General features: G+C 41.7%; 1 protein-coding gene across 2 annotated transcripts; it reads left to right on the plus strand.

The window, feature by feature from the left end:
• Positions 1 to 348: 348 nt before the first annotated feature.
• On the plus strand, positions 349 to 11284 carry LOC121504165 (tripartite motif-containing protein 16-like). 2 transcript variants are annotated; one of them, XM_041778808.1, is made up of 7 exons: positions 349 to 650; positions 1356 to 1748; positions 1844 to 1939; positions 8085 to 8318; positions 10138 to 10300; positions 10408 to 10452; positions 10568 to 11284. In XM_041778808.1, exons 1-7 carry the CDS (start codon positions 414 to 416, stop codon positions 11119 to 11121), a joined length of 1722 nt encoding a protein of 573 aa, XP_041634742.1. In that variant the 5' UTR covers positions 349 to 413; the 3' UTR covers positions 11122 to 11284. The 2 variants fall into 2 exon arrangements, with proteins under 2 accessions (XP_041634742.1, XP_041634741.1); XM_041778807.1 differs by having other exon boundaries at positions 351 to 650; positions 10393 to 10452.
• The last annotated feature ends 3277 nt before the right edge of the window (positions 11285 to 14561 follow it).

Raw genomic sequence — 14561 nt, forward strand, 5'->3', positions numbered from 1 at the left:
CTCTCTGACAAGACTCCAATAGTAATGCCATGGCTGAGCAGGAGCAGGGTCTTACACAGCTGTAAGATCAGACTGTTGCCAACAGGTGGCGCACTATCTTATGAACAGGAGGCAGTGAACCCCAATATATAACAAGATACAAAAGAAAGTACTCGAGGTAAATATTAAAACAGTTTTTTCCTGCAAATCTTAAAAGTTAAGTTATATCCAAATACACATAAATTCTTGCATGTTACCTTCCCACTCCTGCTGAAAGTGCCAGAATTCCCATTACCATGGAGGCATCCCAGGTGGGCTAGCTGCGTCACTGCTCAAAGACTCCTCACGCTAATGAATCACACCTGAGTCTATGGAGACGATGGGCTCTTCAGTGGTACGGTTTCAGTGCTTCATTAACCAAGAAGAAGTCTGAAATGGCTGAGGCGGAGCAGGGGCTTGACGCGAAGTTAGACCCGATTCAGTTCATCTGCTTGGTGTGTCTGGACTTACCCAAGGACCCGGTCAGTATTCAGTGTGGTCACAGTTTCTGTAAAGGCTGTATTGAGGCTTTCTGGGACCAGAATGAAGAGAAAGGAAACTACAGCTGCCCTCAGTGCAGGAAAATCTTCAATCCCAGGCCTGTTCCGGGGAGGAACAACATGCTGGCAGAGGTAACTAAAATGTAAAGTAAATGCTGGTTTTAAAAGGGACACAAGTGGAGAAAAGAAATTATGCCGGGCACTTCGAGAGTGAAATCAAAATTACGAGAGAAAATTTGTAACTTATTGTTGAAAAAACTGATCTAAAATGGCCTAAAAGAGAAATTCTGTGTTATCAAATCCATTTATGAGTTCAACATGTTTATCAATACAAGTCATTTTGTAGAGACTTGGGGCGTTTTATTCTTCTCTCTCTACATCAGACTGATTTGTGTATTATTATAAGAAACTTTCTAACTAGGCACAATATTTGAGATACTAAAGTTCACACTAAAAACTGACCCCAAACATGTTTCCTGAAAATACCTAACTTAACAGTCAGTAATAAAAGATCGATCTTTGAATAAAATGAATCGATACCCAAAATCTAAATAAAAAATCGATCTGAATCGGAAAATCGTTTTGTTTTAACCCAGCCCTACTATTCCCAAACTGGCGTTTGCACCACACCCCACCCTGCACTGGGGTACAAGGCCCTTCAGTGCTGCTTGCAGCCCTAGTTTTTATTGCTTTATCATGCCATAAGCCATCACATTTTTGGGCAGAAATTGTACTTTTTTTTTTAAATTAGAAACAAACGTTTTAAACCAACATGCCAAAATATTCTATTGAGTCTCTGTTAAATAATGTATTCACCTTACTTTGTTTCACCCATAGGTTGTGGAGATGTTGAAAAGAACAAACACCCAGCAGACTTCCTCCTCTATTCCTGAGCCAGTGGCTGCTGCTGAGGCCTGTGCCGGTCCTACAGACATCCCCTGTGACTTCTGCTGTGGGACAAACCCCAACAAAGCCACCATGTCGTGTCTGATGTGCATGGCATCCTTCTGTCCTGTGCACCTTGAGTCTCATTCCAAAGTTCCTGTGTTGAAGAAGCACCAGCTGGTCTCTGCCTCAGTCCCGCTGCAGGAGGAGATGTGCTCAAAGCACAACAAGCTGATGGAGGTCTACTGTAAGACGGACAGGAAGTGTATCTGCTATTTGTGTGGTCTAGAAGAGCATAAGCGCCATCGTACAGTGTCTGCCACAGCAGAGAGGGCCGTGCAGCAGGTAGAAAGAAAGAGCAGAAAAAAATATTCTGATCCCCTTTTTTTAAAAATCATATGTCATAAACGTAACTGTCTGATCTCAACCATTTCTTATAGAAACAGCTGAGTGTGACCCAAAAGGAAATCCAGGAGAGACAAAAGCAGAGAGAGAGGGAGCTGATGGTGCTGCTAGAAACTCTGAAGGATTTTAAGGTTTGGAAATTTAATTGTTTTCTCTTTATATTTCAGAAGAGCAGCCCAGGTGAGACATCTATGTGAGCTTGTGAGGTGGTTTGGCCAGGTTGCTGTGCAAATAGCAGCACTTTTAGGAGAATCCTATGATTCTGTTTAGGGCTGGGCAATTAATCAAAAATTAAATTAAATCACGATATGGCCTGCTGCAATATTTAACCTAAAATTTGTGTCAAAAAAGCAGTTAAAAACCTTTTTTGCAGCAGAGATGTTATACATTTCATATCATCCACAGGCATGTTTTTTTAGAATAGTCTACAAAAATAAAAAAAAAATGCATGCTTTTCTTATTAAATATAAGAATTACATAATAATTAGAACTTCCTTCAATACATCAATTCCTATCCAATTTGCAATACGAGTCAAAATCATCACAATTAGATTTTTTGCAGAAATGTTCAGCTCTAGTTTTAGCTAATGTTGTGCTGGTTATAGTATAGACTGATTCATTTCTTGTGTTTGTTGGTTCAGAACACAATATAAGGAACTTAAGTAATGATCGCAAATCAAATCGCAGTTGCAATACTGGGGTAAAGAAATTGCAATTACATTATTTTCCCAAATCGTTCAGCCCTAATTCTGTTTGTTTCCAGTGTGATGATATCTTGAATAATTTGAGAATTGAGATGAAGCCTCAGGTAGTGGTTTTCATCCCAGGCTACATGGGTACAGCTGTCACCTCACAGCAAGAAGGTTAATAGTTGGACTGGGCCTTCCAGTTTGCTTCACCAATGTTGTGCCATTAGAATCAGATTCTTTTCAAATACAGAAAAGGATGAAATTATTAACCCCCCCATGAAAATGTCATTTTTAAAAGTATTTCCCAAGTGCCGTTAAACAGAGCAAGGAATCTTTAACACAACTTCTCCAAACATCCTAGTTGTAGGGGCCAAGTTACTTTGAATCATCCAGTAAAATTGTTTAACAAAACTGTGAATTAAAGGAATTTGTTTTGTCAGTTTTACTTTGGACTCCTGTGGGAGTTTTTTCCTCTTAAGGTGAACGTAGACTAGTAAATCCAAGACTATCTGATCTTCAACCCACCACATTTGTAAAGAAACCTGCTTTACCTAGAATAATGGACATTCATGGATGGATTTGAAGCACAAGGAAGGGATTTCGACTGATTCAAGTTACAGAGATCGTGGGTAAAGTGGAAATTGTAACTCTGAATTACACCATGCCACTCTATGCATTCCCGGTGTTTCAACGGTGTTTGATATTTTGTCAAGCTAATCTGTGGACAATATGTATCAGTGTCTGAAACGCTTCAACTAAATCTAGTTCGCTCATAACAAACATGGAGCATGAAAAAGATGAAACAGCTACAGTTGGAGATACTAGGACAATGAAAGTCACAGCTAAAGCAATGGAGGAAACGGTGAAGCATACTGTTAGCTCACGGAGGGCCAAGCTAGCTAAGCTAACAGGAAATTTACAGTTTTGAGGTTTGGATAGATAAGGCTAATCTATGTCTTGTGGAAGCTGCTAAATGCAATGAAGAGGTGCAGCCATCAGACAGTGTTTCTAATGCATCTAAAGTACCTTGAAAGCATGGTTCAAAGGCACCTTCTGTATATTCCTCTCGAGCATCATCTACTGCTTCATCTACTCGTCTTAAGGCAGAATTGGCGCGTGCTGCATTGTTAGTCCAAGCATCTGCATCAAAACAGAAACAAATGTTAGAGGAAAAAGAAGCTAAACTCAAAAGGGAAAAGGAGGATCTGGGGATACAAACTACTTTAGCAGCAAATGATACTAAGATTAAGATCTTGACTGAGTTTGAAGGACTCTCATGCAGTACATCAAGTCATGATGGAATGAACTCCTACGTGACTTCAAACAAAGCTCGGGATTTGTGAGCTCCTAGTCAAAGAAGTCTCTTGCTCACCACAGACAGACAAGCAGCACAAAATAATGATGTTCCACAAAATGCCCAAAGTTCACCCACTTTGACCAATCATCAGCAGCCTGAGGCTCTACTAGGTGTTGCTGAAATGCTATCCAAGCAGCAGAGATTTGCGACCCTGCCTTCTCAGAACATTCCTGTATTCAAAGGAGACCCCCTGGAGTATAAACTGTTCATAAGAGCTTTTGAACACGGAGTAGAAGACAAGACAGAGAGCAATAAGGACTGATTGTACTATATGGAGCAGTGGACAGCTGAGGGAGCTGATAAGGAGCTGTCTTAATTTGGAATCCAAACGTGAATATTATGAAGCCAAAAGACTTCTGAAGGAACATTTTGGAAATTCCTACAAGATTTCAGTAATTTATATAGACAGAGTACTGAACTGGCCAACCATCAAGTCTGATGATGGAGAAGCTCTCCCTCTATCTCACAGGATGTTGTAATGCTATGACTGATGTGGAGGACATGGAGGAGCTAAACAATATAGCCAACATGTGCACTATCACTGCCAAACTCCCATACAAATTGAGAGAAAGGTGGAGGAGCCTAGTCTGTGGAATTCAGGACAGGGAAAATTGCAGAGCTAAGTTCAGTGACCTCGTGGATTTTGTGAACAAGCAGGCCAAGAAAGCCTTGCACCCACTGTTTGGTGACAGGACTTTGCCTCAAAGAGCAAAGGTAAAGTGGATGAAAGGTTGCACGGGAGAAGTGGTAGCAAGAGAAGCTTCACTACAGCAGCAATTATCACCAGTAACCAGGAAGTGACTGCAAAGCCTAAGCCAGAAGATAAAGTCAGTGGCAACCAAATGTGTGCATTTTCAAAACCCTGTCTCTTCTGTAATGGTGTTGAACACACTATGGAACAGTGCAGGAAGATGAAGAGGTCTCTTCATAAGGAGAAGATTGACTTCTTAAGAGCTAAAGGTCGGTGTTTCAGTTGCCTAAAAAGGGGTCACATGAATAGCTCATGCAAGCAGAAAATGAGCTGCTAAGTGTGCACACAGTTACCAGGCGCCAACCAATCGATTGGTCATTCAGATAAAAATAAATACAGAAAACATCCCACTCTGTGTAGCTTTGTGTGCTTCTCCACCTGTAATTCCTAGAGCTGCATTGCTCTCTGTCCCCTGCAGCATCAGGTGCGCACTACTGCTTCTGCCCCCTGACCAGCACCTGGGGGTGGGGGGTAGATGCAGGTATAGGACTCCTTATTGGGACTAACACTCCCAAAGCTATGGAACTATGGCAGGTCATCACCAGCGTAAATGGCGGTCCATATGCTATAAGAACAAGTCAACAGTTCAAATGTGACTTCCCTGAGTGTGAGCAAGATGAGAAGCTGGTGATGTCAAGGGAAGATCTTCAGTTTCTTGAAATATCCTCACAGTCAGCTAGACTTGTGGATGGACATTACAGCATTGCCCTGCCACTAAGGAACAAAGATGTAAAGATGCCCAACAACCGTGAAGTAGCTGAGCAACGCATGCTGAACTTAAGGAGGAAGTTTGTAAAGAATCCTACATTCCCTTTGGAGTACACAGCCTCCATGAATTGCTTGATTGAAAAGGGCTATGCCATAAAAGTATCCAACAAAGACCTCAGCCAGGATGATGGTAAAGTTTGGTACCTGCCACACCATGGGGTTTATCACCCCAAGAAGCCCAAGCTCAGAGTGGTATTTGACTGTGGAGCGTCATACAAAGGCACTTCTCTGAATGATCAGTTGTTACAGGCACCAAATCTGACCGGCACCCTCCTCAGTGTCATCACCAGGTTCAGGCAAGAGGAAGTGGTGGTCATGGCTGATGTGGAAGCCATGTTCCACCAGGTAAAGGTGCCTGACGAAGACTCTGCCCTTTTCCGGTTTCTCTGGTGGACATCAGGTGACATCAATCAGGAGACAGTGGAGTGTAAGATGGTGGTTCACTTGTTGTGCAACCTTTTCTCCGAGCTTTGGCAGCTTTGCCCTACGCAAATGTGCGGAAGACAACCGAGATCAGTCCAACAGCCAATTAGTTGACACAGTGCTCAACAACGTCTATTTGGGCGACTGTCTTAAATCAGTCCAGTCAGAAGGAAAAGCTGTGCGGCTGTACCACACCTTCCGAGCTGTATGCGAGAAGGGAGGATTCAGACTCACCAAATGGATAAGTAATAGCAGAGTCATGCTGTCTGTTATCCCAGAAGAAGAGAAAGCAACAGAGGTTAAATACCTTAATCTGAGTCAAGATGTGCTTCCCACAGAGAGAGCTTTGGGAGTTCATTGGTGTATCCAATCTGACAACTTCAGATTAAAGATAATAATGTCGGACAAAGACCTCACTAAGAGGAACATCTTATCCATTGTGAGCTCTGTGTATGACCCGTTAGGCATCCTGGCACCAGTTTTGCTCCCAGCAAAGAGAATCCTGCAAGAGCTTTGCAGAAGGAAGCTAGGCTGGGACGTCCTAATACCTGATGACCTCAGTCATGAGCGGTCTACGTGGAAGGCTCAGCTTCAACAGATAGAGCTTTAGTGTCCCACGGTGTTACAAGCCTGCAGACTTTGGTGAGAAAGTATTCCATCAACTCCACCACTTTGCAGTGAAGACAGTTACAGGACAGTTAGCTACTTGCTACAGAAAAACAGCAGCAACAAAGTCCACTGTGCGTTTGTCTTGGGGAAAGCCAGGGTGGCTCCTCTAAATCCCGTTACTATCCCACTGTTCCGTACCACAGCAACAATGGCTGCCCGCATGGACAAGATACTGAAATCTGAACTGCAACTACAACTTCAGGAATCAGTTTTCTGGTCTGACAGCACAACTGTGCTGAAGTACATTTGTATTAAAACATGCAGATTCCGCACTTTCATTGCTAACCACGTGGATACCATCCTGAAGATCTCTGAGCCACATCAATGGAGGCATGTTAATACTTCACAGAACCCTGCCGACTACGCTTCCAGGGGACTCAAAGCAGAGAAGTTCATCTAAAACCACACTTGGTTACAGGGGCCGGACTTTCTTATCAAGCCCATGGAAGACTGGCCAAAAACTCTGGTTCCTGGGGACCTAACCACGGCGGACCCAGAGGTAAAGAGCGCTGTGGTCTGTGCGACTGTAACAGCCGATCCAAGAGATGCAACGTTGGAATTCATGCAGTACTTTTTATTCTGGATTTGTCTTAAGAGGGCAGTCACTTGGATGCTTAAACCTAAGAGCATTCTGCTGAGCCAGTATCGAAAGAGAAAAACATTAGTTTTACATTATTTCTTTGGATGCTTATATTGTTTTACTTTGAACACAGAAACAAAATTATTTCACAAAAGCAAAAACTATTACCCCCCCCTTTAAGAACTGACCTTTTTGTTGAGCCATAGAACATGCAGCGATTCAGTGTTTACTGCCTGGAAAACAGACAGCTCAAATCTAATCACAGGTCTGCAGTCATGATTTTCTGGACAGATTTATAGTTTCAAATGAGGTTGATTTGTGGCCAAATTTGGCAGTAGGTCTCCAGTTGTGATTTTGTCAAATTTTTTAGCCATTTGTTCAGAGGTTGATTTTCACTCAAATTTGGTGAAAGGTCCCAGTCATGACTTTTTGGACATTTTTTGAGTTGTTTAAAAAATGGATGTTTTTTCCTTGTTGAAGGCAACTCTATGGTCATCACTTTTCAATAAAATTTGGAGTCATTTTATCTGAGATCTGAAAATAGGTACATGGTCATGACGTTTAGGTCTAATTTTGATTAATTTAAAAAATGGTAGATTTTTTTTTCTTTTGGGGGCTCAAATTTGGAAACAGGTCATCAGGACTTTTTGGTCAAATTTGGGTCATCTTAGAAAAGGGTGATATATATTTTTTTAATTTGGCGACAGCTCCACAGCCATGACTTCTTGGTCAGATCTTGTTTTGTTAAGAAAAAGGTCTATTTTTTAGCCAAATCTGATGACAGGTCTGCTGTCATGACTTTTTGGTCAAACTTAAGAGTCTTTCCAAAAACGGATGATTTTTCAAAATTTTGAGTGGTTGAAAACTGAAACTCATTTCCAAGGGTGTTTTGTAGTTTCATGATCTCAGTGGTGTGCAAAAGTTAGATGGGGGGCAGGAGGTGAAGAACAGCGGCTAGGAATCAACAGGAACAGAGTAAATTTAGTGAAACACCCTTTGTTTTAACATTTTGTAACTTTTTTTTTTTTTTTTTTAACAGAAACGTACCCAGACTGCAGTAAAGTCCAGCGATAAGATCTTTGATGAGCTGGTGTCCTCCATAAAGAAAAAACAGACTTTTACAAAGCAGCTGATCTTAGACCAGGAGAAGAGAGCAGTGGCTCAGGCTGAAGGGCTTCAGCTCCAGCTGGAGGAGGAAATCACCAAGCTGAGGAAGAGAGACACAGAACTAGAGGAGATTTCCCATTTTGATGACCACATCCATTTCATTCAGGTATTCACTGATATTCAACCATTAACTATCCATCAGGTCAGGTACTTGAGTCAAGGATTTTTGGTGTAACTGGTGCAAAAGCAGGTTGCATCAGCATTTGAAATTCCCCAGCTCCTTATGGTTGCCTCCCAAAGGTGCTCACTTTAAGTTCTTAAAAGCCAACGTGGTGATGAAAATGAATGCTTTCTAATGGGGTAGGTTTTAACCACGTGGCAGTTTTTAAGTACAAATGGCCATTAATAGAATTTAAATTTGTGCAAACGATTTTTTTTATGGTGCCACAGAGCAAACTTTTAGGAAATGTGAAATACTGACGATAGGTAAAATTTCATCAATATGAAGTTAGACACAATTAAAGAACAGCCTCGGCAAAGTTTTACCTGATGGTGGTTCTAATTTTAAAAAGCTGTAATGCTGGCCATTTAAAAGGGGGACTGGAGAGTGTGCTTGAATTAGGCAGACTCCCAAGAAAAGTCTAATCTAGGGTACTGTAAAGGAGGCTCTGGCTAATTGTTGAACCTCAGGTGCGGGAGGAACAGTGCTGATTCCATCCAGACAGTGAACCAGCTCTTTACCCTTGCGGAGCTTTGGAGTTTGCTCATCCAGTCTACATGTGTTTTGTGTACTTGGAGAAGGCTTATGATTGTGTCCCTCTGGGGGTCATCTAGGGGGTACTGCTGGAATATCAGGATGTCCCGGTGGGCCATCATTGACCAAAGTGTAAGGTGTGTCTGCTTTTTCAGCATAAGGTCAAGCACGCTCCAGATGCGTGTTGGCCTCCATCAGGGCTGCCCATTATGTCTGACTCTATTTGTGATTTTTGGGAGGAGAGTTCCCAGTATGGGGACCTCAGAATTTCATGTCTGCTTTTTGCATCTGATGTGGTTTTGCAGGGGATCTCCTGCAGGCATTGGGACGATTTGCAGCTGAGCGGAAGTGGTCGGGATAAGGGTCAGCATGAGTCCAAGGCCATGGCTCTCTGCGGGTAAACAGTGAATTGCTTTCTTTGAGTGGGGAATCTCTGCGTCAGGTGAAGGACTCCAAGTGTTTCAGGGTTTTATCATGAGTGAGTGTAGAAGGGAGTTTGAGATTGACAGGCAGATAGGTGCAGCATCAGCTGTACTGCGCGTGGTGCCGGTGAAGAAGCTGAGCTAGAAGGCAATGCTTTCTGTCCACCTCTTAACCCTCACCTACGGTCTGCTAGAACTGCCTCTCCTTTGCATGGAAAGGAGCCAGCAAAGGGGGTTCGGGCATCTTATCAGGATGCCTCCTAGGTGTCTCCCTGTGGAGGTCTTTCAGGCAAGTCCAGGTGTGAGGAAGATCCAGAATGCGCTGGAAGAATTATGTATCTTGTCTGGTCTGAGTATAATCGAGATCCCCCAGAAGGAGTTGAAAAATGCCACTAGGGAGAGGGATGTCTGGGTTGACTTGTTTAGCCTGCTGCCACTGCCTCCCAGTCTCAGATAAGTGGAAGAAGATGGATGGATGGATGGCCAGGAAGTCCTCTTGGTAAAGAGACGAAGGCCGATTCCAACAGTTATCAACACTGAGTTGAAAAGCCAGCATCTGTAATGGTGTGGGAGTGATGGTACCATCAATGCTGGAAGCTACATGCAGATTATGGAGCAACATCTCCTCTAAACCAAACAGCATCTCTTTCAGCAACGTCAGTACTTATTTCAACAAGACAATGCCAGGTACATTCTGCACATTCACATCCTAAAAAGGACTTGAAAATCACTGTATTCCTTTTTCAAAATGGGGTTTGTAATCTCTATATCATGGAAGTCTTCTCTCTGATTGCTTTAATCCTCTCCAGACTTTCCAGTCGCTGTTAGCCACGTGTGAATCTCCAGATTTGCCCAATGGTCCTGTCGCCCGTCCCAAACACAGCTTCAAAACTGTGACTGGCTACATGTCTAAGCTGAAGACTGAGATGGAGGGACTCCTGGAGAACACATGGCCTAGCATCTCTGCCAAAGGTACCTAAATAATTTATATATATCAAAATCCAGAGGTTTGAAGTGGTTTAATAGCAATCCAGTTGAATCAGATGTTTTTCCTTTAATTTTAGTGTCCTCTGTTAAAGTTTATCTGCAGCCTGAGCCAAAGACCAGAGAGGAGTTCATGCGCTGTGAGTAAAATTTTGAATATTTCAGTGGAATTTAATGAAAAAATTACACAATAATAAAACTTTCAGATTTATAAGGTTCATGTTATTTTTAAATCCCTCTTGTCTCTTCTTTTAGATCGCTGTCCTATGAAACTAGATGAAAAATTGGTCTCCCAAAATATGTCCCTTTCAAACGAAAACCTGCGGATGACATGTAAAACTGGGCAAATGTGGGATGGCTATTATTTTAGAACAAAACGGACTACTAGTACTGAGCAGATGTGGTGCAGAGAGGGTTTGATGAAGCGGTGTTACTGGGAGGTCCATTTGTCTGGTTACACTTGGTGTGTGGCGGTGTCCTACAAAGACAACAGTGGACCGTCGTCATTTAACTCTGTGTTTGGAAACGATAGCAGGTCATGGAGTTTGGAGTGTTTAACAAGTGATTGCATCTTCAGACACAACAACCGAACAAAGTATGTGTGGAGCTCTCAGCTCTCCACAGTTGGAGTGTTCCTTGATTATCCAGAAGGTATTCTGTACTTTTACAATGTCTCAGGCTCAGAGATGACTTTGCTCCACAAAGTTGAAACCACCTTCACTGAGCCTCTCTACCCTTGCATCGGGCTGAGGGATGATGGCTCTCAGCAAGGCACAGCTTATTATGCAGAGCTGATCAAGATCTGGTAGGAGGTTTCATTTTAGGTGAGTGTGTGAGCCTTGTAAAAACTTCTTTGTTTTCCTATGATGTCAAAATAAAAGGAAGCCTATTTGATGTTAAGGATGTTAAGATTGTTGTTTTACAATGTTACACTGTGTAATCAATGTTATAATAAAAACTTTGGACAAGTCATGTGCACTGGCTATTTGTGTGAAAGAAAAACTCGTTAAAATAAACTTATTCAAAACCAAACGGTATCTGATGTGCTGCGAGGATGTAATGTACACGGGTAAAAGAAGTCAAATGTCCATCAAAAGATCTGCTTTCTGATAGTTTATTTTCCAAGAAGCAAGAAAGCAAACTAAAGTCCTAAGAAAATCATGGCTCCTGCTGCCTCCCTTGTACTGTTAAGAAATGGGCTCACCCCCTGGCTGGTCCTCTACCCACCTACATCCACATTCATACATTAATGGCAGAGGTTGTGATAAAGATTGGTCAATCAGTATCAGCTACTTCATTCATGCACTTTTACAATGTCAAAGCAGGTAAGAGTCTTCCCTATGGTGACTAATGTGACTGCAGGAGCTTAGGATCAAACCCACGACCTACCAATTGTAAGATGACAAACTACCTGCTGAGCCACAGCGTCCAAGGTCGGGGCAGGTATGGGGGCAGGTGTTGGCTTAGCACTTCATCCTGTACTGCTCTTGCCTTTATCCAGGCCCATGCCCCATCTCTCCCAGTATCCTCCCAGCTCCCCTCTTCATGATGCCCGCAATCATCCCCTGGTGTGTGGACAGGGGTAGAAAGTAACTTATTTTTCTCGCCAAATTGTGATATCTGCTCTAACTTCACTAATGCTGCTGATTCATTGTGCCTATTTTTCTGAAAACCTTAAAACAGGGTCCATCAAGTACAGTTGAAACCAGAAGTTTACATACACTATATAAAAAGGCAGATTAAACTTTTTTTTCTCACCGTCAAACATTAAATCAGATTAAACTTTTCCTGTTTTTGGTCAATTAGGATTACCAAAATTATTTCTATTTGCTAAATGCCAGAATAATGAGAAAAGGATTTTTTTAGACAATTTTTATTAGGTTCTTCAAAGTCAGAAGTTTACATACACTAAGATTACTATGCCTTTAAACAATTTGGGAAAGCCCAGATGATGATGATGTCATGTCTTTGGAAGCCTCTGATAGGTTTTTTGACAACATTTGAGTTAATTAGAGGCACACCTGTGGATGTATTTTAAGGCACACCTGAAACACACTGCTTCTTTGTGTAACATCATGGGAAAATCAAAAGAAATCAGCCAAGATATCAGGAAGAGAACTTTGGACTTGTACAAGTCTGGTTCATCCTTGGGTGCAATTTCCAGATGCCTAAGGGGGGCCATGTTCATCTGTTTAAACAATTATACGCAAGTATAAACACCATGGGAATGTCCAGCCATCATACCGCTCAGGAAGGAGACGGGTTCTGTGTCCCAGAGATGAACGTGCTTTGGTCCGAAAAGTGCATCTCAACCCAAGAACTAAAGCAAAAGACCTTGTGAAGATGCTGGCTTAAGCTGGTAAGAGTGTGTCATTATCAACAAACGAGTCCTGTACCGACATGGGCTGAGAGGCCACTCTCCCAGGACGAAGCCATTACTCCAAAAGAAACATCAAAAAGCCAGATTACAGTTTGCAAATGCACACAGGGACAAAGACTTTACTTTTTGGAGACATATTCTGTGGTCTGACGAAACTAAAATTGAACTTTTTGGCCATAATGACCATCGTTACATTTGGAGAAAAAAGGGGGAAGCTTGCAAGCCTGAGAACACCATCCCAACTGTGAAACATGGGGGTGGCAGCATCATGTTGTGGGATTGTTTTGCTGCAGGAGGGACTGGTGCACTTCACAAAATAGATGGCATCATGAGGAAAGAACATTATGTGGAAATACTGAAGCAACATCTTAAGACATCAGCCAGGAACTTAAAGCTTGGGCGCAAATGGGTTTTCCAAATGGACAATGACCCTAAGCATACTGCCAAACTGCTTACAAAGTGGCTTAAGGATAACAAAGTCAATGTTTTGGAGTGGCCATCACAAAGCCCTGATCTCAATCCCACTGAAAATTTATGGGCAGAGCTGAAAAGACATGTGCGAGCAAGGCGGCCTACAAACTTGGCTCAGTTACACCAGTTCTGCCAGGAGGAATGGGCCAAAATTCCTGCAAACTATTGTGAGAAGCTTGTGGAAGCATATCCAAAACTTTGACCCAAGTCATGCAGTTTAAAGGCAATGCTACCAAATACTAATGAAATGTATGTAAACTTCTGACTCTCAAGAAAATAATAAAAAATTGTCTAAAAAATGATCTCTCTCATTATTCTGGTATTTAGCAAATAGAAATAATTTTGGTAATCCTAATTGACCAAAAACAGGAAAAGTTTAATCTGATTTAATGTTAGATGGTGAGAAAAAAAAGTGTATGTGCCTTTTATATAGTGTATGTAAACTTCTGGTTTCAACTGTACATTTGCACAAAGGCCATTTAGTCTGGACAGAGACTGTGGGGCCGGATTTGAAATAAGCAAAAATTAAAATAATATTTTAGCCTAATTAACATATTAATGTGTTTTCTTTCAAAACACATATCATTTTTAGGTATTAACAGTGGTATCTATCCCTATTACCCATAATGCAGCAGGCCACAAGGAGACAGGCTTGCCCACAGAAAAGGCTGGGCCCTGAAAAAAAGAGGATGGGCCCAATTGTGACTTTGAATCAATATTAACCCATTTTTGCCACTTTCTAACCCCTTTTCACCATTTTATCCAGTCATTTCTGCACCATTTTTACCATTCTTAAGACATTCATAATGACTTTTGCCACTTTTAAACAATTTTTGCCACTTTTCACCAATCATTCTACTCTAACCCCTTTTTGACACTTTGCTGCGAACTTTTCCCCTTTTGTGTGACTATTTACCTGTTTCCACTAATTTTCAACACTATTTTTGCAATATTTTGGCACTTTTGACCAATTTTTTAGATTTTCTTGCCATTTGAACACATTTTTTGAAATACTTAAACCTCTTTCCACCACTTTTCCCACCAATAATTGCCTCTTTTAACCTCTCCACAACCCACGTTAATACTTACCACCCATTTTCCACTTTCTAACCCCTTTTCACCTCTTTATCCAGCCGTTTATACAACATTTTTTGCCACCTGTAACACATTTTTGATAATTTCTGCTATTTTTCGCCAATCTTGCCGCTCTCTAACCCCTTTTTATTTTTCTACAAGGCTATTTTTGCAATATTTTGACACTTTTAACCCGTTTTTGATACTTTATGCCCCTTTTGTCCCATTAAACCCATTGTTGCCACTCTTTTACCACTTTTGACTTCTTTACCAGGCCATTTTTGCAATATTTGGCACTAACTTTTGATACTTTTTGCCCTTTGA

The sequence above is a fragment of the Cheilinus undulatus genome, linkage group 22, assembly GCF_018320785.1.
Source record: "Cheilinus undulatus linkage group 22, ASM1832078v1, whole genome shotgun sequence".
In the NCBI taxonomy this organism is placed as follows: domain Eukaryota; kingdom Metazoa; phylum Chordata; class Actinopteri; order Labriformes; family Labridae; genus Cheilinus; species Cheilinus undulatus.